Source organism: Lemur catta, chromosome 8 (assembly GCF_020740605.2).
Source record: "Lemur catta isolate mLemCat1 chromosome 8, mLemCat1.pri, whole genome shotgun sequence".
In the NCBI taxonomy this organism is placed as follows: domain Eukaryota; kingdom Metazoa; phylum Chordata; class Mammalia; order Primates; family Lemuridae; genus Lemur; species Lemur catta.
This window is the reverse complement of record NC_059135.1, coordinates 2,838,797-2,863,374: the sequence shown is the minus strand read 5'-3', so window position 1 is coordinate 2,863,374 and position 24,578 is coordinate 2,838,797. Positions and strand designations below refer to the sequence as shown.

The 24,578-nt window shown below is 54.3% G+C and overlaps 1 protein-coding gene across 1 annotated transcript in view; it reads left to right on the top strand.

Moving 5' to 3' along the window:
- Positions 1 to 5,040: 5,040 nt before the first annotated feature.
- RAMP1 (receptor activity modifying protein 1) overlaps positions 5,041 to 24,578 on the top strand; it is a 43,378-nt gene continuing 23,840 nt past the window's right edge. The window contains exons 1-2 of the mRNA XM_045558677.1: positions 5,041 to 5,105; positions 20,139 to 20,277. Coding sequence (XP_045414633.1) covers positions 5,054 to 5,105; positions 20,139 to 20,277 — 191 coding nt within the window. The 5' untranslated portion in view covers positions 5,041 to 5,053. The remainder of the gene's footprint in view (positions 5,106 to 20,138; positions 20,278 to 24,578) is intronic.

The following is a 24,578-nucleotide window of genomic DNA, read 5'->3' as shown; positions in this document are numbered from 1 at the left end:
GAGTAAAGCTTTCCTGCCCTCACAGGGATAAAGTATTTGCCGCTGTATTTGTCACATTGTAAAGAGCGTTCCATCATAAGGTTTGCTACTGCTGGTAGTGCTGTCATCTAGCAGTGTATAATGATGCATCTTTTTGCATATTAACTCTGCCCTGATGTTTGAAATTAATCTGTTTTACTTCATTCTACTTAATTTATTTTTGTTTCTCTTCTATGTATGTTTGCAGCCTGCCTCAATATTTCTTAGAATAAGGGTATGGTACGGTGACTCACACCTGTAATCCCAGCACTTTGGGAGGCTGGGGCAGAAGGATCACTTGAGCTCAGGAGTTTGAGACCAACCTGAACAAGAGTGAGGTCCCATCTACTAAAAATAGAGAAAAATAGCCAGGTGCAGTGGTATACACCTGTAGTCCCAGCTACTCGGGAGGCTCAGGCAGAAGGATCGCTTGAGCCCAGGAGTTTGAGATTGCTGTGAGCTAGGCTGACACCACAGCACTCTAGCCTGGGCAACAGAGTGAGACTCTGTCTCAAAAAAAAAAAAAAAAAAAACCAAGATCTGGTCAGTAGATGTGCTCATTGCTGTTGGGGTTGGCCTTAGGCTCTCTCAGTAGATATAGCTAAGAAATAAGTGTATGTATTAATCTATGTATATTGACAGCTGTATTTCTATATTTATAGCTAGTCATGAGTACAGTATATATCTGTGTTTATACTGATACTTTGAATTTCTATCTCTTTCGTTATTTCTACTTTCACCAATGGTGAGAAATCTGGCTCACAATTGTATCTACAATCCATTTATTTGTTTAATCCCAGTATGTACGTAAAGTCATTACGGGGTTGCTAAACCATAGCACTGTGAGAAACAGATTTACTAACTGAAATATAGCATTTGTACACAGTTTTTTTTTTGTCTTTAGCTTTATAGTATGCAAAGTACTATATTCTAAATTTACTTAGGATGTGTCTTTTATTTTCCTGATCCCCCTCAGCATGGTTATGTTACACATTTGTAATAGAGTCTCCTGGAGGGTGGGGGTTTCTTCAGTTTATATCTGTGAAATTTTATCTCCTGGCTTTCTGCAGTAGCTCTGGATGGATTCTTCTCTTGTTCATTTTTATGATATTGGGGTTTTTTAAACTTTCATATCTGGAGTGTTATTTCATCTTTCTGAAGATTGTTCCACATCATCTTTAGGTCCCTTCACTCGCCAGCCCCCTCCTCTGTCTCCTTCATGGTTTTCCTCAGTCTGCCTTTCCTCACCACTAAGCTCATGGCTGGCTGCGGGCAGGGCAGGAGTGTGAGGTTGTACAGTGGGCTTTGGTGGGCTTTTTGTCTTACTCAGTTACTTGTCAGTCCTAAAATTCTCCACGTGACGCTGAGCACACAGTTTTATGTAGAATTTACTTTTTACTTCTTGTGTTTTGTTTCATTTGGGGGAGGGCATTGGAGGAATAAGATGATGTGCAGCCACTGTGCTCCTCGGCTACTTGCAGATCCCGGTCCCAACAATAGGACTTCCTTGGGGGATTTGAAAACCAGATGCTTGATGAAGCTGAGTGCCCCAGATCTGTTTCATTTATGTTTACCTAACAATTGTACTATTTAACAACTCACAGAACTAAGCTGTTACTGCTTATAAACAACATCTTCAAACCACTGAAGTTTAGCCTCTAAATTGCCAGCCTGATAGAACGCCAGCAAAATCTTCCCCTCTGTATCAGCAAATTATTGAAAAACTGTCTCTAGAACATTTGATGCTTTTTTCCTCTCAGTATTAAAAGATGTTATTTTCTGGTTTGCATTGTTTTCTGTGAGAACTCTTTTTGTCACCCTTATCTGTGTTCTTCTGTACATAATGTCTTTTTTTCTCTGGCTGCCTTTAAGGTTTTCTGTTTATTATTGGCTTAAGCAATTTGATTATGATGTGCCTTAGCGTATTTTTCTTCATGATCCTTATGCTTGGGGTTTGTTGATGTTCTTGAGTCTATAAGTTCATAGAAACTGTTTCACATAGTTCTTCACATATTTCCTGTCCCCCTTTTTCCAGAACTCCAATTACAAACCCCATATTAGGCCACTTAAAGGTGTCTCATGGTTCTCTGGTGCTCTCTTCTTTTATTTTTTAAAGTCTGTTCTGGAATGTAGTGGCTACTTGGAAATCCTTTGCTCTTGTTAGTTCTTGCTTTTAAGTTTTGTTAGGCAGCACCAGAGCAGCCTTTATAATTTCTGCCCAACTACTGAGGCTTTACCTTTCTACTTATTCTCTCTAATGGTCTGTGTATTTCCAGGTTTTTCCACTATGGTTGGTGGGAACTAGAACTATTCCCAGATGGCTCTGAGCTCTTAGGTTCTTTTCCCCACCTCAGCTAGTATCCGTATGTTATATGTGTGCCTGAGACTCAAGGGGACCCTGTGCGGATCTCCCGAGCACGTTCTCTGTGCAGCTCTCTCCTCTCTGATCCTGTGCCCCGCCCACTCTAGCTCTCTGGCTTCCGGACTCCGGTTGCTTCTCCCTTCCCGTGCTCTGGAAACTCTAGGTAATGAGCAGTCCTGGGGCTCACCTGATTTGTCTTCCTGTTCTCAGGGACCCTTGCACTGTCTGTGGTCCAGTGTGACAACTGTTGTTTCATACATTTTCTCCAGTTTTTGTTTTTTTAGTTTAAGGCAGGAAGTAAATCAAGTCCTGTTACTTCATTGTGGTTGGAAGCAGAAGCTTTATGTCAATTGTGAATTTGCGTTGATCAGGTCTTGTTTACCTATCTAGATTGCATCTTTGACCCTGCAGTGTATGCAGTACACTCCTATGATATGTGTCACTGTAGGGACAAAGAAGGGGACACCCATAGTAGTTACTAAGAAATCTCTTATCCAGACCCAAGACACGCAGAAGTGAAAATCATTAGGAGAGAATGTGCCACAGGGTGTATGCCGCCACTTCAGCATTCTTCAGAGAATTGTGGTCTTTGAAAAGCACATGAACTTGAGAAATATGCTTTCTCTTATTAGGAACGTGTGTCTGTTAGAGGTTGTGTGAGAAAATGGAGAGAGGCTTCCCCACCCTGACTTTACCTCCTCTAGCAGTTAAGCTACAAAGAGAAAACGTTGGTAAGGAGGACTCCCAGGTGCCAACCATAGGAACCTGCACGCCAACAGTGGAAAAGGTAGTTCAAGCCAAAGGGGACCTGAGTGTGGAGCAGGAGTAATATCTGCAGAGACGTACAGGTTCTCCCTCACTGGTGGCTCGCTGTCACCCAGTGTGGGATTCACAGTGCACCTGTACCAGGGCTGCACTGGCACCAATTCCTTCTTCAGCCATGCCATTCTTACGTGGCACAGCCTCAGGCCACCAGACCTGTGCTGTCTGCAGTCCCCTTGTGCAGTTGTCTCCCACCCAGCCTCAAGACTGCCTAGGGCTGCATTTTGTCCAAAATCTTCCTTTGTCTTCTCCTTACACTGCAGCTGAGGCAGATGTCCCTTGTCCCATATGGTTCCTGTATCGTAGCACTCATGTTATTGATATTTTAGAGGTCACCCACTAAATTCACCAGTTGAAGGGCAGAGCTTGTTTTACCGAGCACATAGTAAGGACTCAAATGTCTGTTGGATGACATGGGGAAGCCAGCCCACTTGATGGGGTGGATCTTCCTAGGGTGCAAGAACGGGGGCTAATCAAGAGAATATGTCTCCTCCCCTGCCATCTCACCCAGACCCCTCAGTCTCTGGACACAGTGCCCCCAGGTGGTAGGCATGCTGGCTGAGTGCCCTCTCAGCTGTGTTCAAAAGAAGGGATGAATGACCACCTTGCTGTCAGCCGCCACCCCTTCTCTGATCTTACAGCAGGTGGCAGCAGCCTCTTAGCCACAGGCTGTCCGCTTTCATTCCTGTTCATGTGAGGAAATGTTGGCCATTCAGCAATATTGTGTGCCCACTGCTGCCCACGGGTGAACCTTTTGCCACTAAGGAGATAAACATGGGCACTTCATGAGGGTGGTGAGCTCCCCCTCCAAGGACCATGGTGTATTCCTTAGCAGGAACATGAGTTTACTCAGTTACTAAGAGTTCTTGAGACAGGATGTCACAAGAAGGAACCACCACTGCAAGGTGAAATCCAGCCAGTAACGCCGCCAGAGCCCAGGTCAGGCTCCTGCTTCGTAGGCTGCTCCCCCTCCACACCCCTTCCAGGCTTCCCCTGCGGATCTCCTGTCACTCCAGGGAGCCCTTCTCTCATTCTCTCATCACTTTACATAAACTAATAGATGCAAGACCCAACCCCCACCCCAATCAGCTCCTTGCAGTTGCCAAGTGACTGCACCCTAAGGCAAGAATGTCCCTTTCTACTTACAAGCCCCTTGCCCTTAAGTTCAGGGTCAGGACTGAGGCTCTCATAGCCTCCTGCGGGCCTCTTACCTCTCACCACCCATCCTTAGGGAGACCACCCAGGCCACCTTCAGTCCTTCAAAAGAGCCCTGCTCCCTCCAGCCCGCTGGCCTTTGTCCACGCCGGCCCTGCTGTCCTCCCGACTGCCACGCCACTCATCCTGCACGTCCCGGCATTCCAGTTCCGCGTCCGTAGGTGTCCTTTTTTATTACTATGGGTCTCCCTAGGCGAGCGGCTGGGTTTGCCCCATGGGCTCCTCCAGGGTCTTCACCTGGGCGGAGAGGTAGACGGAACTTGAGGCAGGCGTGGCCACAGCTGGGCCACTAGGAGAGGCAGATGCTCAGATCGAGACCTACCGCGGTGCCGCCTGCTCGGAGTTGTCCAGGAGGCTGCTGGAGCACAGGGCGCCGCCCCCGGTAGGGGTCCGGAGACCTCCGCGCGGCGCCCCCAGCGTCTTCCCGCTTCCGGGCACCCCGGGCCGGCAGGTGTCTGCCCAGCCCGGCACCCGCGCGGCCCGCCCGCAGAGCCACAGTGGGCCGGGCCGCCGCCTCCCGCCCGTCCCCGCCCCCGGGCGCGTCTCCTCGGCCGGCGCCGCGGCCGCCTTAGTCCTCCTTAGTCCTCGGTGGGTCGCCCTGCGGCCGGACCGGCTCGGCTGGCTCGGCTGCGCGCCATGGCCCGGGGCCTGCGCGGCTCCCCGCGTCGCGGCCTCTGGCTGCTCCTGGGTGAGTAAGGTCCCCGACTCCCCCGCCTGGCGCCCGCGCGGGGAGGACAGTGGAGGGCGGACGCCGCGAGCGCAGCGGGCCTGCCCTTGAGCGCCAGCGGCCGCCTCGCACTGCTGGGTCAGCGTTGAGGAGGGGTCCACACGGCCGCCGAGCCGGGGAGCGTCGGGGCCAAGGCCCTGGCTCCGGGCAGGAGGTCCGCCAGCACGGGGTGGGGGTGGTTGCACGGGGCTGCGCTAGCGGTCGGGAAAATGGACCGCATTGGGGACGTCCGGAGAGCCAGGCGTTCGGAAGAGCGCGGGTCCCCTGCCCCGCACCTCTCTGCCGGCTCAGGATTCCTTGGGCTGTCACGTTAGCTAAATCTGAAGCAGCCGCCTCGCGGAGTTAGTACAGTATTCGGGAATCATGAACCATGGTCCAGTGACCTGGAAATTGGCTAAAATTGAAAAAACGGACTCTGTCGCATGCAGCGTTGCTTATTTGTAAATGATGTCCTTTGCAGAAATGAGGGCAGCTGTCTTCCTTTTCGGGGACATTTGCACAGCTTTTTTGTTTGCTTGCTTGTTAACTTGGCACTTCTGGCTAACAGAAATTTAAAGGGGGACGGGGGCCCTTGGTGAGCGGGGAGAACATGCTGGCTTTCTGCTTTGAGAGAGATGATAAACAGCCCGGTAGAGGCAGTAACCTGCAGCGGATTTAGCAAGAAATTGTCCTCTTCACTTCCATTGTCTGTGATATCTTCATAAAATGCAAAGTCAAGACCATTTCTAGACCGTTTTAGCTATTTCATGTATTTAGCTACCTTTTAATGAAAACTGAATTGATTACATGAGTGGGAGAACCCAGTGCCCTTGGAAGGCCCTACAGTGATTTGTGGTACTTGTGGCCTTTCCCCAAGACGGCGGTGTTGGTCAGAGACACCAGCTGCCAGGTCGCTCTCTGTGCTGGCACTGGGGAAGCGGCCACCAGCACCACTGTTTTTGCAGCTGGGGAAGCAGCTTATGGCCACGTGGCTCGTCGGTGGGGGTTGCCCAGGCTCCCGGAGGAGAAGGGCCGAGGGCTTCACAGGAGCCGCGAGGTAACTGGCCCCTATTTGTAAACCTCTCTAAGGAGTGTCAGGGCTACATAAAAGCCTCAGTCGGCTTCAACAGAATATAACCTAAGTGTTGACTCAAGTTATATGAAAAGCAAAATCTTATAATAATTTTATTCTCTTCTGTTGTGTTAGGATCCGTATGGCTTGACATAGCCTTTACTGTTTTCGTTTCCTAAGAAACAAACATTTCTCTCTTAGCAAGGCGGAGAGCTGGGTTGTGTAATTTTTTTAAAAACAGATAAACAAATAAATAAATGTTCTTTACTGGTGTCCAGAGGCTGCACCTTCTAAAACTTATGTAAATAAAACACTATGTCTGGATCACATATAAAGACCTTCCTTGTTTACCAAGAAAACAATTCATGTTCTGTTGAAAGTCCAAAGTCCTATAATCTTAACATTATTCTGAGTGGTCTGGCTAATGTTATATCCTGGAAAAACAGACACAACTTTATGAAGTTATCAGTAAATTAATGTCATTGGAGCTCAGCTGTGATTAGTAGAATTACCAAGCACAGGCTGTTTCCTTTCCAAGCTGTAGCACTAGCCAGATCTCCTTGGTGATGAAGATTTTGCTACCCAGAATGGCAATGTGGAATTTTCTAAAAAAAAAAAGAAAAAAAAGTGTGCTAGTCCACAGGTTTAAGAATTTATCTTTGACAATTTTACAATCAAGATATTTTTCTTATGCAGTTATTAAAATCTCACTATACATATAATTCTTTTCTCTCTAAGCACCCTGTATAGTCTTATGTTTACAGAAGACTCTGATAAGACCACATGCATTTTAAAAGTTTTGTATATAGCCACTGAAAAGTTTTTCATCAACCAGAAAAGAAAGACATTTCCAGGTGAGCCAGGATTGCTTTATGATGACTGCATTGCAAGCTTCTGTTTTTTTGAGCCGATCCTCACTTGGGGAGTGCCCACCGGTGCTGTCCTATTTGAACTCCTCAGCCATCAGTCCTACGCATGCCTGCCTTAGCTGCCTTGCTGGTGGCTTTGGGGGTTTTCTGGAATGATTGCAATATTGATTGAAATATGACTTTTTTATAAATACAAGTATAAGTGGAAATGACTGCGACGTCACAGGAAATGCAATGTATGTGACTGCTTCAGATTGTCATGCACTTTAAATCCGGACACAGTTCTAATCCTGAAGTCCAAATCTGACGATTCTTATTTGCTAATCAACTCAGTGTGTTTGTTCACCCTCTCTGTGTGTTTAGCTACAGGAAGAAATTTCTGGATTTTTGTCTTCCTTCCATAGGCACATATCTGTCAGTGTGCGTATTGTCAGCCTGAGACCAGGGCTATTAAGAAACGTTTATATCCACAGTGGAAATGGTGTTCAGCAGCACCAAAAGGAAATGTTTTAGGTGGAATCCTTACTTGAGGCAAATAGCTAGTTGGAAAAGCTGTTCTGATCACCGCCCCCCCCAGGAATGAACGCATTTCATAGCTTCTAATCAGTTTAAACTGGCATCTGGCAGAGTGTGTGATGTGGGTGCCACGTGTAGTGTGCATTCCAGTGCTGAGCCCCTCCTTCAGGCCCAGAGTTCATCTTTCCTGAAGGTCCATGTGGCATCGTGAGCTGTCCCTCAGTGGGCCCTGACCCAGGCATGGCCACTGGGATTGTCCCGAGGAGGAGATGGGACCCAGGCTGAACAGTCAGTTTGCTGCTGGAGCCCTGCGAAAAACTGTCTTTCCTCTAGGCTGGATCTGAGCGTGGGCTGCCAGAGTCTGTCCTGCCAGCCACAGGGGAATACCTGACCATGACACAGACAGAGGGCTCCTGACAGCTTTTGAGCCCCTAGATCAAGCCTGTGGGGTCCCCTTTTCAATAATGTGAGCCCATCACATGTGATGTTTGAGCTGGGTGTCTTTCCCCTGGAGGGACAGTGCCCGGGGGACTGCAGGGCTAAGGGGGCCGTGGGAATCCTGCCCAAGAGCCCCTTACTCCACTGGGGACTCAGAGACCTCCTGAAGGAGGGGACGCTGCAGCTAAGACAATAGGAGCCGGGAAGGGGAGAAGGGGTGACAGAGGCTGCAGGGCCCCTGTGACCCCAGCACCTGCGTGGGACCCGTGTGCCCACAGCCTCTGCACTCCAGATTCTTTGTGGCAAATAAGGAGGCAAAGATGATGCCAGCAGGGCTCTGCCCTGCTCCCAGCCCACGGCAGCGAGGTGCCCTCGGCCCTGGCTGCCTGCTCACCTTCCCACCCCCCCACCCCCCGCCACGGAGCCCCTGCAGGGGTCCCCTGTCACCAGCCCTCACCGCTCCAGGCAGGACAAGCCGGGCTGGGCAGTGTTGCTAGAGGACTCCTTTCTCTTCAGTGAGGAGGATTATGTCAGTTTGGCCGCCACAGGAGGGCTCCTGACCTAAACAAGACCTTATTCATTTAGCATAATGGCATTATTGTTGTTCAGGTAAAAGATTTTTTTTCCTAAGATGGCTTTATTGCATATTTTCTTTGACATCCAAAAGACAACACTTTACTCATTGCTTTAAGCACGGATTCTAAGTTGCTTTGTTGGAGCAGGGTTGTGGGGACCCACGGGTGAGTGTCTGCAGGGGTCTGGGGCCTGTGGGCCTGGGTGACACAGTTGGCTTTATTTTACATCCTCACTGGATCTCATGGTGACGCCTTATTGTGCTCCAAGATTGCCTCCCTCCCCGCATGTGCAGTTTCCATAGTGGATTCTCCGGGACCAGAACCCCGGGCATCCACATGTCCCACCCTGCCCAGTGTCTACTCTGCCCACAGCCCACCGGGGTCACCCCTTCCCCAGACGGCTGCCCTCCCACCCTTCCTGGCATCGTGGGGGCAGGTGGCCCTTCTGTGTTCCTGTATGCCCCCACAAGGGCCCTCACTGTGCCATGTTGGCATCACCCCCCACAAGCCTCAACCCTGGACAGCAGCTCTGGAGTTGGCCGAGAGTTTGCCGAAACCCAGGGGGCAGGGAGATAGCGGCCCATGGCCCGGGGCTGGCTCACGCATGGGGCCCAGGCACAGCTGGCCCAGGGGCGCCCACCATGTTCCCCAAGACCTCACACCCCCTCACAGGACTCAGGGAGTATTGTCCTAAGCCAGGCTTCACCTGGGGGGATAAAGCCAACAGTTTGCCAACCAAGACATTGTCTGCAAAGTAACGATGGCCGTGTTGTACCCTGGCCAGTTACTGCTGGAGTGAAAGTAGCTGCTGTGTCCGTAGCAAAGCCCACGCGGTGGGGAGCAGAGGTCTAGAAAGCACGGTCCCTTCAATAGACACGTGGTGACCGGTGCCCACGGTGGCTCTCACTGCGTAGGTCTTATCGCCTCTAGAAGAGATACTTGTGAGAGGGGAGGTGGGGAGGTGGGCACATGCACTATTTCTTCTGGAAACTTCTGTCACGTCACACAGGTGGTCACCTAGGGTCATGACTGGGAAGGGTGGAAGCCAGGATGCCACTGAGCAGCCTCCTGCTGTAGGACATGCTGGACAGCATGGGGCCACCCCCAGCAGAGAATGACCTGGCCCCAAATGTCCCCAGTGCCGAGGCGGGGCAGCCCTGGTCCGTATACACGGTGCATATACTGGTGCCATTCACGCAGGAGACAGACCACGGGGGCAGAGCTGGAGGTGAGGAGCTTGGAAAGCGCACTCCAGCATGCAAGAATGGTTGTGCAAAGGCCCTGGTCCTTGGAAGTTTCTGGAAACCTTTTTGAAGCATGTTAGGAAAGAGGACTCTGAGCCAAGGGCTCGTGCCGGAGGAGGGACGGCTCCCCTGAGCATTCGGATCTCATTCCAAGGGCCGTGGGAAAGACTCGAAGAAGATTAAAGGGGTGACGGGTGGGGTGTATGGTTTAAGAGAGCCTGGGCTTTGGCCCCCAGCGTGGGCTGGGGGCGCTGGGGTGGAGGGGACCAGGACAGGCTGGGGAGAGGCTCCGGGTGTGAGCAAGCTGTGTTAGTATAAGTATGTCTCATGTGATATTTGGGACATACTTACAACAAAGAAAAGATAGCTTCTCTGAGTTCAGACATAACAGGGCAGCCTGTAGTTTTCTTTGCTGCATCTGGCAGCCCCATCTGCAGCAGCCTCGGGGGGTCAGGTGTTGCCTGTGGACATTCAGGCGATGGCGGCAGGTAGGTGTCCGCCCAGATCTAGGGCTCAGAAGAGAGGTGTGGCCAGGAGAGGCGTTTTGGGCGGCGTCAGTGTCCAGATGATGTCAAAGCCTTGGACGGAAAGGCAGGCGGTGAGAGTAGATGAAGATTGGCCTGGGCTCTCGGGGAGAGGCCAGGGAGGACAAGGAAGGAGACCAGCCCCGGGTGCCGAGGAGCGCCTTGACTTGGCTGGCAGGGAGGGCCGGCAGGTGGCAGGGTCATGCGTGAAAGAAGCGGCAGCGAATGCCACCTGGTGGAGGTAAAACCAGAGAGCGTGTCCACTGGGGTTTCCTCTGCTGCCTTACGGTTTGAAATGAGCAAACCTTTGATTCATCCAGGATTTATCCTGACTTTCTAGCATTTTTTAAATCATTTGCTAAGTATCTTTTTGGATTTTAATGGTAATTGCTCTGAATGTATTCATTGGTCAGGGAAGATTCAGTAAAGACCACCCGCCCAAGATGCAGCAGTCTGTCCCTCCCCACGCTTTCATCCAGGCCCTTCCTCGGGACTTTCGCTCCTCCTGCAGATTCCTCGCTCGGTGTCTAGGAACGCGGTGGGTTCGGGCTGCTACTGTGAGTGGGATATTTAGCCCCAGTGTAATTTTTAGCTGGTCATTGCTGGCCTGTAAGAAAGCCCCTCTCTGTATTTGGCTTTGACTGTCATCTCCCTGTGCTCCTTCTGTTTCCAGCAGTGCTTGCTTCTTGTTTTAGAGTTTCTCCCCCGTGGCTTCCGCAGACAGGTCATTAGATCATCTGTACCCAGGGGTAGTCGCGCCACTGCCCCCCGTGCTGACAACTATTTCGCTTTGTTTTCCAGTCTTGCTGTGGTGGAGAGCAGCTTACTGCTGAGTGGGGCAGTGACAGCAGCTGTCCCCTTTGCACCAGACACGTGGGGTACAGCTGGCCCTTGAACAGCACGGGGGCTGGGGGACCTAACCCCGCCCCGACAGTCAAAAAGCCATGTATAACTGTTGACTCCCCCAAACCTGACTGCTAGTAGCCTACTGTTGACCAGAAGCCTCGGCAATATCACAGACAGTGGCCTAACACATTTTGTATGTTACGTGGATCATACACTGTGTTCGTACAATAAAGTAAGCTAGGGAAAAAATGTTATGAAGAAAATCATAAGGAAGAGCAAATATATTACTCATTAAGTGGGAGCGGATCAGCCTAGAGAATCTTCATCCTCGCCTTCGCATTGAGTGGGCTGAGGAGGAAGAGCAGGGGTGGTCTTGCTGCCTCAGGGCTGGCGGAGGTGGAAGAGACCCAAGTGTGAGTGCACCTGTGCAGCGCCGGCCCCTGTCGGTCAAGGGCCAGCTGTGATGCCTCGAGCCTCCGTCTGTCTCCTCTGGGGCCAGATGCCTTTGTAGTTTGCTTTTGTGGGGCTGGCATGGGAGATGCACGGGGCGTGCATCCCCTTTCCGTGTGTAAAGTACGCTTCTGTGTGTTAAGGAAGAACCGTCTAATATCACACGCAGCAGCTTGCCGAGTTCTGTGTCCCCCGTGGCTGGCGAGCGTTGGCACTGGTGGAGAGGACAGGCGCTGGGACTCGTCCTGAGTTTCCGGGACAGATGGGCTGCTCCCTACGTCCCCCAGCAGCCACGCGGAGGACTCGGGAATGATGAGCGTTTACTTCGAGTTTTGCTTCATTCTTCCCCAGTGAGATTGCTCTGCACTTTCTTCTGTGGGTTTCATTTCCAGTATTGAGTTTTCTTCCCAAAAGAAATGTGTGGATGTTTATTCTTTCCCTCTGTGTGGGGACGGTCAGCTGCTCAGGATGAGCAGTTCCGCTGAGCTCTGAAGGGTCCTCCTTTCCGTCCCCCCGCACCCCGAAGCCATTCCGGCCAGGCCTTCTTGGCAGTGAGGATAATCGGCAAACCTTTTCAGCACTTGCACGGTTGTTGGTCCACTTGGGTTTTCTTTGTCTTATAGCGGGGATGTTGTTTTCTATTTTCTTACGAACATGTCCACTTTATCCGACATGTCGTTATATACACAATTATCTTATTTCTCTAGTCCTCTGCGTTCGTGGACAGTGCCCTTTTTGTGAATTGCTGTTTTCATGTTATTTCTTTATCAGAAGGGACAGCGACTAATCTCTGTTACTGGGCCCCCCTCCCCACCACCAAAAGCCCAGTTCTTGAGTTGACTTACTCTGCTTTTTTCCTTGAATGCCTAATCCGTTTGTTTTTGTTCTTTCTTGTTTAGGAATGAAACGTGCTTGTCAGTCCTCCGCTTGGCATACTGGCTGCATCCCCTGAGTTTTTGTCTGTCTTGTGCCGGTTGTTGACATGTTCTGGATTTTCCGTGTTTGTGGTTTCTATTTGCTCTTTAACACATGAATTTTTAGGAGGTAAGGTTTTACCAGTCCCGGTGGCCTGGGCTTTTTGGTTTCATTCCCGACACTCATCGCTGGCTTCATTGCACTGTGGTCAGGGACCAGATCATGCGCATGACCATGCTTAGCGTGTATTGTGGGTTCTTTCCTGGTCTTCTTACACATTTTTCCACTTGTAAATGTCCCATAAACCCATGGGAAGAGTGTGAAATTTTTACGTGTTGATTCTAGTCAGCATATTAAATTATAACATGTAGTCCTCTGTATCCTTATTTATTTTAGTCTTCCAGATATGTGAGAGTCGTGTCAAAAGCTCACACTACTTTTGAGATTCTGTCAGTTTTCCCTGTGGTTGTGCTCCTGGATGCTCGGTGCAGGGGGACGATAGGGAATACGGCTGCATGGGCACTTTGTTTTTCTTTTAGACAGAGTCTTACTCTGTGGTCCAGGCTAGAGTACTGTGACGTCATCACAGCTCACAGCAACCTCAAACACCTGGGCTCAAGTGATCCTCCTGCTTCAGCCTCCTAGTAGCTGGGACTACAGGCGTATGCCACCATGCCCGGCTAATTTTTCTATGTTTTTGTAGAGACAGGGTCTCACTCTTGCTCAGGCTGGTCTCGAACTCCTGACCTCAAGCGATCTTCTTGCCTCAGCCTCCTAAAGTACTAGGATTATAGGTGTGAGCCACCGTGCCTGGTCGACTTCTCATAGCATAACCTTCTCTGTCCCATTCGTTGCTTTTTAACTTTATTTTTAACTATAGTGAAGTATACACAATGTAAAGTTTACCATCCTAACCATTTTCCAGTGTACAGTTCAGTCACATTAATACATTCACGTTGCTGTGCAACCACCATCACCACCGTCCATCTCTAGAACCCGTCCATCTCTAGAACTCCTTTTGTCTTGCAAAGCTGAAACTCTGTCCCCATTGAACACTACCCCACCCCTCCATTCCCCACTCCCCCCAGGCCCTGGAACCCACCATTCTACTTTCTGTCTCTGTGATTTTGACTGCTGTAGGGACGTCATGTAAGTGGAATCACACAATATTTGTCCTTTGTAACTGGCTTATTTCATTTAGCATAATGTCCTTAAGATTCATCCGTGTTGTAGCACAGGTCAACATTTCTGTCCTTTTGAAGGACAAATAACATTCCGCTGTGTGCGTACACAGCATTTTGTTTATCCACAACGCTGCTGTGAGCATGAGTGTATGGATCTCTCTTTGAGACCCTGCTTTCCCTGCTCGTGGGCATATGCCAGAAGTGGAACTGCTGAATCAAACGTAATTCAGAATATGATTTGTCACATCACATTGCACCAAAACCCACTGAGAGGAGACAAATGAACACTTAACAAGACCTATCTCAGGAGAGCTTGGCTGAGGAAGGCATCAAGACAAACCCTTTGAGCTTCCAGAAGCAGAGCAGTGGTGGAAGGTAGAGAGCTGCCCCGGCTGGGGGTGGGACATCTCTTGGCATGAGACACAGGCCCTGGGATCCTGCACTTGACCATGGGAAGGGCTCCTGCTCAAGGTTAGACCACGGTGGTCACTCAGCTCAGCTCAGAGGGGCATGTGCTGTGCTGGGCAGAGGAGGCAATGGTTTGTGGGGCCTTGAAGGTTCAAAAGGAGTTTTAACTGGGCAAATGCCGGTTTTCTTTCAGTTTATTGTTCTGGCTTTTGTTTTCTTTTTTCAGAGCAGGCTGTGGGCAGGCTGTTCAAACCAAGGCATGTAGCATCCTGGGGATTTGGCTCCCGAGGGGCTGTTACCAGGGGAGTCCTGGGAAGTGGGTGGTTTTCACTTAGCTGGGTGAGCAGGAAATGACTCAAGGCTGCAGCAAGACCCTGCAGAGCAAAGAGAAGATGCTCACAGAGGACAGAGAGAACGTTTGCAGACTATATGGTGGGTTTGTTTTAACCTGTGGGACTTTCAGAAGAGCATAAGGCAGAAATGAGGACCATGTGTGATCACCACTCATGGAGCCTGCTCTTGACATTGCCTTCCCGCTTACTATTTTCAAACATTCTACTGACCTAGAATAAACTGAATAAATTTAAAGTGTGTCATTCGAAAGGTTCTGCCATATGTATACACCCGTGACACCCTCACCACACTCAAGAAAGCGAACATCCGTCACCTCCAAAAGTGTCCTGTGCCCTTGGTCATCTCCCCGTCCCGGCCCCTCCCACCCCTCGCCAGCCACCAGGCCGAGTTCCAAGGGCCGGGGCCCAGGTGTCCTGTGAGTTGCTAAGGACAGCTCCCACTGAAAACCCCGCAGGGACAGGATGCTTCCTGTGAGTGGAATCAGCCCATGGAAGCATCCTCTGGAAGCCCCCTCTGGCCGAGGAGGTCCCCAGTTCACAGATAAACCACTGCTCCAGAGGCGGAGAGGCCTCCTCTGGTCAGGGGCAGCATCCTGGGGTTACCTGGAGGCAACTGGTCCCAGGCTCTGGGCGTGGCTGGCACAGCAGGGGAGGCCTGGGTGCAGGGCCAGGGCGAGCAGGCCGCTCTGGTGGGTGACGGTCCCAGCTGCCCACCTCGACCCGGAGAAGGACAGGGCCAGGCCATGAGATTTTCTCTGCAAGCGTAAAATGCGTAACAGCAGGGTCAGCCTTCCCTGCCAACGGCAGGCACAGGCCAAACACAAGAGTAAAGTGCGTTTGCTGCGTCCGACACCTGCTAGCTGAGCTCCTCTGTGCCCGTCTCCTTAGAAAACCCAAATACCTGGTGGGCAGTGTCCTGGGTCCCCACCGGAGACTGGCCGCCTCCTTTGCTGGATGGACCCCCCCCCCCTGCTACAGCTATTTATGGTCATTTCAGGGCCATTTTCGCTCCTGTGGGGAGGGGAGCCCCTCCTCTGAGCTCCCCCAGGCAGTAGCGAATTCCTAAATTATGCACAACTCGAGGGAAGGCTCCTGTCTTAACATGCTGAGGGAGGAAGGCTGCCTCAGCACACAGCTCATTAAAGACGCGAGTTATGAATGATTAAATTTATATCACACAGGAATGGAGCCCATCTGGGCCCAAAGGGCTGGTTTAAAAACTTTTGGCAACTGTATCCAGTGTTGCAACTGTGATGTTTCCTGTCTCTCCAATGAAATATCTGGCTTGCTTAAGGAAAACTGTGTGTTCTTCTCCCATAACTAAAATTGAACCTGGTTTCCAGATTCCTCCGCACAGCTCCCCTGGCCTCACCCCAGCCATAGGACTCTGGGCTCCCGAGGGCAGGAAAGAAAGAGCCGGGATAGGTGGGGCTGGGCATGCCAGGTCCTGCCCCTGCAGAGGCAGAGGTGGCTCAGACAGGTTGGGGATGCAGCATCGGGGGGCCAGGGCCGCAGGTGCTCGGCTTGGGGGAGCTAGAGCTGGCTGGGCGAGACGAGACAGCCCCCGAGGGCTGGGCAGGGGTGGGGGCAGGCAGCTGGTCTCATAGCCTGGAGGACAACAGGAGGAGATCGACCTGAAGTGTCAGGGAAGGCGGCCTTAACAGGGAGAATTGTGGCCTGGGGGACTTCCCCCTGGGAGCACATCCCAACCAGGCAGAGGGGACAGTGTCATTCTTTCTGGCCCCCAGCACTCCCTTTGTCTGTTGGAGACCCCCACCAGAGAGGCAGCCCGGCCCTCGGGGACTGGCTCTGCACGGTGGCTGTGCAGCTCTTGCTCCCCAACCTCCTGGGGCCTTGGGAGCCACCAGGGTCCTCATCCCAGAGTCTTCCACTGCTCACAGCTGGCTTCTGTTCCGTGCAGCCGAGAACCCTGGCGGGGCACAGAGATGCACGTTCATCTTTGTGTCTCTTCCAGAGCAGGAGGGGGCCCCCAAGGACACCCAGCCTGCCCGCGGCACTCGAACAGCCTGAGGCACCTTGCCGCACTGCCCCTACAGAACGTCCACCCAGTTGGGAATGGCTCGCTTACTTCATGGCTCGTGTGACAAATATTAAGGAGCAGAGCTGCTGGGTGCCAGGGAGGACGCAGGCAGGAGTCCGGAAGGAGTGGGAGCGGAGGGAGGGGCACGAAGGGCTCCAACAGAAGGAAGCGTCTGCCTGCCCTGGGTGGGCTCTGAGGGCTGGGTGGCTTCCCCTGGGTAGGGACAGCCAGGGGCCTCTTGGAGGAGGCGGCAGTGGAGAAGGACAGGTCGCACGGGGGCCCAGGGTTTGCTGGGGGAAGGCATCCTAGGTGGGGAGCAGCGAGGGACAGACAGAGGGACAGCCCTCTGGCCGAGGCTGGACAGGAGGCTGGGAAGTCCTCACATGAGCTGACCAGGCCACGTTGGAGCCCTGCTGAGCTACCGGTGAGCCCCTGGTGCCTCACCTGGCCGCAGTAGGTGGGCTTTCTAGGGGTGTGTCGGAGAAAGGCCCTTCCCCAAGCCTGCCCCGACTGTGGGTGGGAGAAGCCCCCAGGGTAAGGGGTGTGTCCACAGCTGGCCCCGGGTGCACTCGCCCTACTGGTGTGGACACAGCGGGGGCACACCTGGGCTGCTGGGAGCTGACGTGAGCGCAGGTGGGTACCGAGGCTCCTGAGGGGTCCCTGGAGAGCTGGGAGGGAGGCTCTTCTGCCCTCTGGGCTTTCTGGGTGGCAGGGGCAGCCTGGGGGTAAGGGACCAGCACTCCAGTGGGGGCTGCTCGTGCCAAAGGTGGGCGACTCTCACTGGTGTTGAAGGATGGGCAGACAGCGGGTCCCTTCCCCTGGAGCTCCTCCAAGGAGCTTGTCCCCTATGCCAGCCTTTCGCTTCAGCCTGTCCCCACCCACCATTACTCCCAGCCTCTCAGGCTCACAACCCCCATGTTCTCAGGAGCCCTGGGGTGTCCCCAGCCTCTGGTCCTCTTCCTGCTCAGCCCCTGGTGCCCCCCACACTGGGCAATGACTGTCCTCCGGCCTGGCCCGGACCACTGTCCGGCCATGCTCCTGCGGCGTCCTTCCTCAGACAGGACCCCTGAGTCAGATCCCAGCTTCCAGGGCGCCCGGCCCTGCCCAGACCTGGTGGGCAGCTGTGCCCGCGGGGCTGCCCTCCAGGGTGGGTGGGCACAGGATGGCTGCAGCTCGGCCTGCGGTCAGGGAAGACCCCAAACCTGCAGCCTCACCTCTTTCTCCATATGTTGGAGGCAGGGGGCACATGTGTTTTGGGTTTTATTTTTTAATTAAACACAGAGTTTTATTTTTATTGCTGTGAAATTCCACAGTGTCAGCTTTGGCCCGTGCGGTCAAGACGTGTGCAGCCTGGAGCTGTGGTCTCCACACGAGTCAGCCCTCCCAGTCCCATCGCACTTCCGGGTCCTCCCAGAATCCTGCCGAGGAACGTGGCACGGCTGGGCTGACAAAGCGCTCAGCAGCCCCCGTCGGGCTCCGCGCGGTGCTTCCTCGCCTTACCTGCCAGGGTATCAGAAAATGCCTCCTGCCATGCCCCCAGCTTCCCTCCCGCCCTGAGTCTCTGACCCTGCCTGAGGGGGCCGGGCACAGTCTGTGGGTGCACGCGGTCCCCGGCCACCTGCCCCTTCCCAAGATCCCCCAGTGCTTTGGGGACTGCTCTTGCCTCTGTGTGCCGTCTGGCCCCGCCTCCAGCCAGGGGTGGGTCCCCTGGAGGTGCCCAGGCAGGGCACACGTGGGGCCGACTTCAGGGGTGCTGCCACGCTCCCAGCTTCGCGCACGTGGCCCTGTGGGTGGCTGGCCGCCCAGCCCGCATGGACGCCTCGAGCTCCTGTCAGCCTTTCCCTTTCAGCTGGTCGGCTGTTACCTGGAACCGGGAACCGTTCTCCACCTGCTCACCCCTGATTCCACACACCTGGCTCCTTGTGAGCCACGCGTCACCTCTGCCCCGTCCTCAGCGTCCCTGTTCTCCCGCCCGGGCTCTCGGCTGTGGGGTCTGCGCTGTGTGAGGTTGCTGGCCTGTCTCCAGCCGCCACCCATCGCCCATCCCCTCTCTGTGACCACCTGCTCAGCTCCCCTCAATCCGCTCTCCCCCGGGTCTGCCTCCAAGGACAGCCAGGCCCTTTGCTGCGATGCCCGCTGCCCGCCTGGTCCTGAGCCTGGTGGCCGGAGTAGGCTGGACACTGGGCCTCGGGAGGCAAGGCCTGAGTTCAGCTGTCGCCACACCACTTCCTGCTGTGGGCCCTTGGCCTGTCTCCGAACTCCGAAGCCTCAGTGCCCCCACCTGTGAATTGGTGACCCCCGTAAGACCCACCCGCGTGGCAGCTGTGTGTGAAGAGCCTGGCACATGGGAGGGGCTCGAGTCCCAGTTCCTCTGCATTTCACCCCGGAGTCCAAGGGGACACTTGAGTTCACAGCCCTCGCTGGGCCATGTTCCAGGACTGGGACTCCAGAACCCCCTTCCAGGTCTGCCTGCCCAAGGCTGCCTCTCCCTGGGGTGGGGCACTCTGCCACTGCCCCTGTGGGCTCCCTGAGCCCCAGGGCTGCAAGGGGCAGCTTGGTGTCGGTACTCACAAGGCCTGGGGTTGGCCTCCCAGCAGCTGGTCTGGTGAGGACCACCAGGGACCAGGGAGCCCAGGATTCCCAGCGCAGCCCTGGCCTCCCAGCCCCCTCCAGCAGTTAGGAAGGGCCAGACTGGTAGGGGAGGGGTTGGAGTGCTCTGTGGGCAGAGGATGCCCAGCATAGCCTGGGGGACAAGAGGGGTCCGGGCGGGGGGTGGGGGCAGCAGGCAGCCAGACCCAGAACAGAAGACCCCCCCAGCTGCCCCACAGAGAGGCTGAGAAAGCAAAAGAGGAAGCCAGGTGGGCGGGGGGACCAAGGGGGAAGCTGTCCCGCCTGCCCCCGGCCAGTAGCGAGCTCTGGGGGAAATGAGTGGATTTTGACTGCACGTAGCACACGGCCTGACGCGTCATTTTTGATCTGTGTGTGTGTCAAGGTAGAACTGGGGACACAGCTCATGTTTCAGTGCCTCAGCTTGGTTTATAACCAGCAAATACGCAGACACAGGGACGTGCCAGCAGCTCCCAGGCTGGATGGCCCGGCCCCCAGGTACCTCCGGAACAGGGGCGGCCAGGGGCTCCTCACTCACCGGGCCACCTGGCAGCAAAGGAGGGCAGCGCTGGGCTTGGAGGCTGCAGACCTGGGTTCAGTCCTCGCCAGTTGTTCTTGCTGCCTCGGTTTCCATGTCTGTGAAGTGGAGGTGTTAGGAGAACCACATCAGGGGTCGATGGGAGGATGAGATCGTGCAAGAGCCAGTGCCCGGTGCCACCTCGGGGCAGGGGGTGCTCGTCACCTACAACGGGAAGTGTGGCCCCACGCGCAAGGAGCCTGTGGCAGGCAGGGAGGGCCTCTGTGGGGACAGAGAATAACTGACAGGGGAAGAATCTGGCCGGAGCTGCAGACACCGTCTCCAGGGAGCACGCGGAGACCCTGTCCCGGTCATGCTCCTGCGGGGGGCTCGGGGGTGGGAGCCCCTGGCTGGGGCCCGGGGCCGGCGGTCATGGTCCTGGCACCTCTGTTGCAGCGCATCTCCTCTCGCTGGTCACCGCCTGCCGGGACGCTGACCTCGGCACCCTCCTCCGGGAGCTCTGCCTCGCCCAGTTCAAGGCGGACATGGAGGCTGTCGGGGAGACACTGTGGTGCGACTGGGGCAAGACCATCGGGTGAGTCCCTAACCCTGGGGGGCCTCTGTCACAGGAGCCTGGCCTTCAGGGACATCCCTGCCAGTTCCCTCGGTCCCCGTGGTCAGGCCAAGGCTGTCCCTCCCACCCCACCCACAGCCCCCCACCGAGGACAGCTTGAGCGGAGCCCTTGCCCTGCCTGGCCCCGCCATCCTGCCAGAGGCCTTTCTTCCCACCCCGCAGGGCTCCCTCCATGTGGGTGCCCCTCAGCGTGCTTGGGGCTCTCCCCCCGCCAGGCCCAGGCTCCTCCCCCTTCTGGAGCAGGGATTGGATCATGGCACGTCCAGTCCATGTTTCTGCTTCAGTGTGCCGGGTGCTGGGGGCGGCCTGGGGGCTCCCGTGGATGAGAAACAGGGTCAGCAGTGGGTGCACGTAGCTGGGGGCTACCATCTCCCAGCTGTGGCAGCCCTCAGACACACCCGTGCCCAGGGGTACAGCACGGTGCATGACACATGGTAGGTGCACAGGTCCTGGTGCTTCCAAAGCCTGTGCCCGAGATGGGGGGGGCAGGGGGGACTGGGACTGGGCTGGGGAGGGTCTCTCAGAGGAAAAGTCCAGCCAAGGTCACACACAAAGCACATTTGGCTTTGGTTTCTCCCAAGGGTCCAGGACACACCTGGGCAAAGCCCTGTGGGAGTGACGGTCTCTCCTTGGAACTCACGGCCCCTCCCCATGGGGTGCAGGCTGGGGTGGGGGTGGGGTACGCCCATGGCCGCCCGTGAGGCTGGGCGCTTGATCACCCCGCAGAGCCCCGCACCCCGGTGTGTCCTCTCACAGAGCGGGTGGACCGCTACCCCGTCTTTCTCTCCGCCTGCCACGTGCTCCCTGCAGGCCCTGAGAGGACACAGCTAACCAAGGAGCCCCCACCCCACCCCCCGCCTCGGGGTGTGCTGGGGGACCCGGCAGTGCACTCAGTGGGGTCTCCTCGCCCTTCCACACTCACGGCCTCCTCAATACTTCAGGGTCTCATTTTCTAAGCAGAGAAATTAATCGGGAGTTAGAAATAGAGGGGCAGGGCTTGTCAAAAATCAGAACAGCCTGTTCTTTAGGCTAATTAGCCTTCTGCCTCAGCTGAGTAATCCGTGTTGAAATCAAAGACTGCACTTTGTTATGATCCAGGGAGGCGCCGGGGGAGGCCCTGGAGCAGAGCGCCCCCCGCCTGCTTTCTGAGTGAGCGGGCTGAGGGGGAGGCAGCCGGCCACACGAGCCACGCTCTAAAAACAGCCACGTGCTGTTACCACAAAGGGAGCCTCCCACGGTTTCTGAAGGTGCTAGGTGCAAATAGGGATAATTAGCACTCGAGCCAAAGAGCATTTGCCATCCTCAGAGCCACGTGGCAGCACAGCTGGAAATAGAATGGGGAGGGTTGCTAGGGATTCTATTTAAAAAAAAAAAAAAACTCAAGATAATTTGGTGTAGTGTTCTTGCATAAATTCTTAATTGCTAAGAAATTAAGTTGCTGGTAAGGTCTTTGAGTTGACTGGACGGGCCCCACCCACACCACCCGGGGTCATCTCCTTTACTGAGAGTCACTGAGTGTAGACCCCACCCGCGTCTCCGGAACACCCACAGCAACACCTGGGCCGCGTGTGACTGCACCACTGGGCACTGTCGCCTGGCCAGGCTGACGCAAACTCACGGCATGCCGCGGGGCTGAAGGTCTGCACTCTCCGCTCAAAGGTGTCCGTTCCCTCCTTCCCCCCACCCCGCTCCCACCCGCTTCCTGCGGGCAGCTGTTCTCATTAGTGTCTGCTCTGTCCTTCCTCTGTTTCTTCTGCAAAAACGAGATTTTTCTCACTTCCCCTTCTTTCTTACATGAAGGATGGAATACAAATGATATTGTTTAACACTTTGGTGGGTTTGCCCCGCTTAACACTATATCCTGGAAATCTCTCCTTACCAGGACACAGAGAGCAACCTCGTCCATTGTCAGGGCTGTATAGTGCTCCACCGCGCCGTTTCCAGCTACTTTGCTATGCGAATGTTAGAATGTTAGCCTTTAGGTTGTTCCTGGCATTTTCCACTTTCAGGTAGCTCCAGGACGAAGGGCCTTGTGCGTGTGGACTTCCGGGGGGCTGCAGCTGTACCTGCAGGGTAGACGCCCGGCAGTGGCGTTGCTGGGTCAGAGGGTCGGAGCTTGTGCGGTTTCGCTGGGCACTGCCCGTCTCCCTCCGGAGGCCCACACCGGTCCCACGTTCACCAGGGGTGAGACGGGTGCCTCGGTGCCCAGGCATGTGCCATCTGTCCCCAGACCCACAGACTGTGGTGTCATACGGCAGAATTTTCACTGTCTGATAAATGACATGTTAATTTGCATTTCTTTAATTACCAGCAAATCTGAACATCTTTCATACATTTAAGGGCCATTCTTTTATCTTTCTTGTGAATTGTTTCTTCCCATTTTCTGTCAGGTTTCTGGTCCTTTTAAAAGAGTTCTTTGTATGTTAGATGAGGCATTTTTATCTCTGATATATGTTCAATATTTTCTCCTAGTTTGCTGGTTGTCTTTCGACTTGGGTGTTTTTGTTGCCATGCAACTATTTAGTGCAGTCAAAACCATCAAACTTTCATCCCGTCTGGATCTGAGGCTCAGTTGGAAAGCCTTTCTCCACGCCAGGGTTGGAGAGGGGCCCACCACGTTTTCCTCTAGCTTGTCTGGCTCTGTTGGTTGCACCCACATCCCTGGTCTCTCTGGAGTTGATTCTTGTGTACGGTGCAAACTAGGAATCGAATTTTATCTTTCTCCGCATGGGCTACACAGGTGTCCCATTTATTAAACAGTCCATCTCTGCCCCCAGTGATCGGAGATGCCACCTTCATCATGCACGAAGTTGCCCTATGCACTGTGCCTGTACCTTTCTAAATATAAGCCTTCCTCATATTACCTGAATCTACATTAATTCTTCTCCGGAGCCATCAGCGGGTCCTCACCGCCTACTGAATGTTTGACTATCCCTTACCTCATTCCAAAAAAAAATGCATTACAGCTGGCATTTATTGAGCACTTACTACATGCTTGGCTTTGTGCTAAGCACTTAACACGTACTATCTCATTTAAGTGACAACAATCTGAGGAGGAGGAGGAACAACTGGTGCAATCCTGCTTTATCTGCGCAGGGTCTCACACCTGGTAACCAGTGGCTCCCTCCTGGTCCCCAGGGGAGGTGTGGGGATGCCTTCGCATACGTGTGGCTGCCTGGGAGGTGGATGCCAGCTTTCAGGTGCCGTCTCAGCCCTGCCAATGTCCCACGGGCCTGGCAAAGTCCATTTGCATTGCCATGCCAAGCCTGGTGCTTGGGCCGAGAACAGCCTTTCCGGGGTCTCCTGGAGCAGTGGAGGCCCAGGGTCCAGGGTGCACAGGCTTGTCCAAGTGATTGGGCGGAAGGAGAAGAGAAGAGGGCCCTGCAGAGATCACGGGGACTCCAAAGGCAAGAGCCACTGGGGCCAGAGCCCCACGCTCCTGCTGCCGAGGTCATAGCTGTCCTCGGGGCCTGGGCTGGGCCTGCAGGTGGCTCCGGATGTGGCAGAGGGAAGCTTCCAGGCTCTCTGAAACCAGAGAAGGTCTAGTTCAACAACAGCTGTGTGTCAGAGGGGCCTCACTTCCCACAAGTAACAGACAAGCGTGAGCCAGGCTTTTGCAGGATGTACACACAGGAGCACGTGGGGAGTGTAGGGACGTGCTCGTCCCAGCCAGCTCCTGGGGCACTGGCCCGACAGTGCTGCCTCCTGCCTCGACGCAGACGGGAGGGCCGCGTGACCCCGCCTCACTTAGGACACTGCATGGAAGTATCAGATTATTTTAAAAGGACTTCTTGTCACCACTGTGTGTCGTTGCTCAAAGATAAAAATGTCCCCAATGAGAGCAAAGGGCTGTTGAGAACATTCAGGCCACAGCCCAAGCAGAGGACAGTGGGCGCTCTTCAGTGGCCCGCCTGGGACTGCGGGCTCGCTTTGCTTTTGCGTTTCCAAGGTCTGCATGGTTAAAGCTTCCCAGTTAGGTGCACTCAGGTCTGCAGCCACCAGCAGCCCCCACCGTGACAGAGACCCCCACTCCACCTCCCGGCCTTTCGATTCCATACCTGGTCGGGTGGTTGTGAGCGTGGCTGGGGGTTGTTCCTGAGCACTTTCTCTAGTGCTCGGGTGTCTGGGACCCAGCTCAGCGAGGCCACCACTGCCAGGTGGTCATCGCATGAAACAGCAGCCTGGTTTGCTGATGGAGACAGAGCATAATGCAGCCCACTACCTGGGACTCTCGCCTAACTTGGGAAGGTGTAGAGAACGTG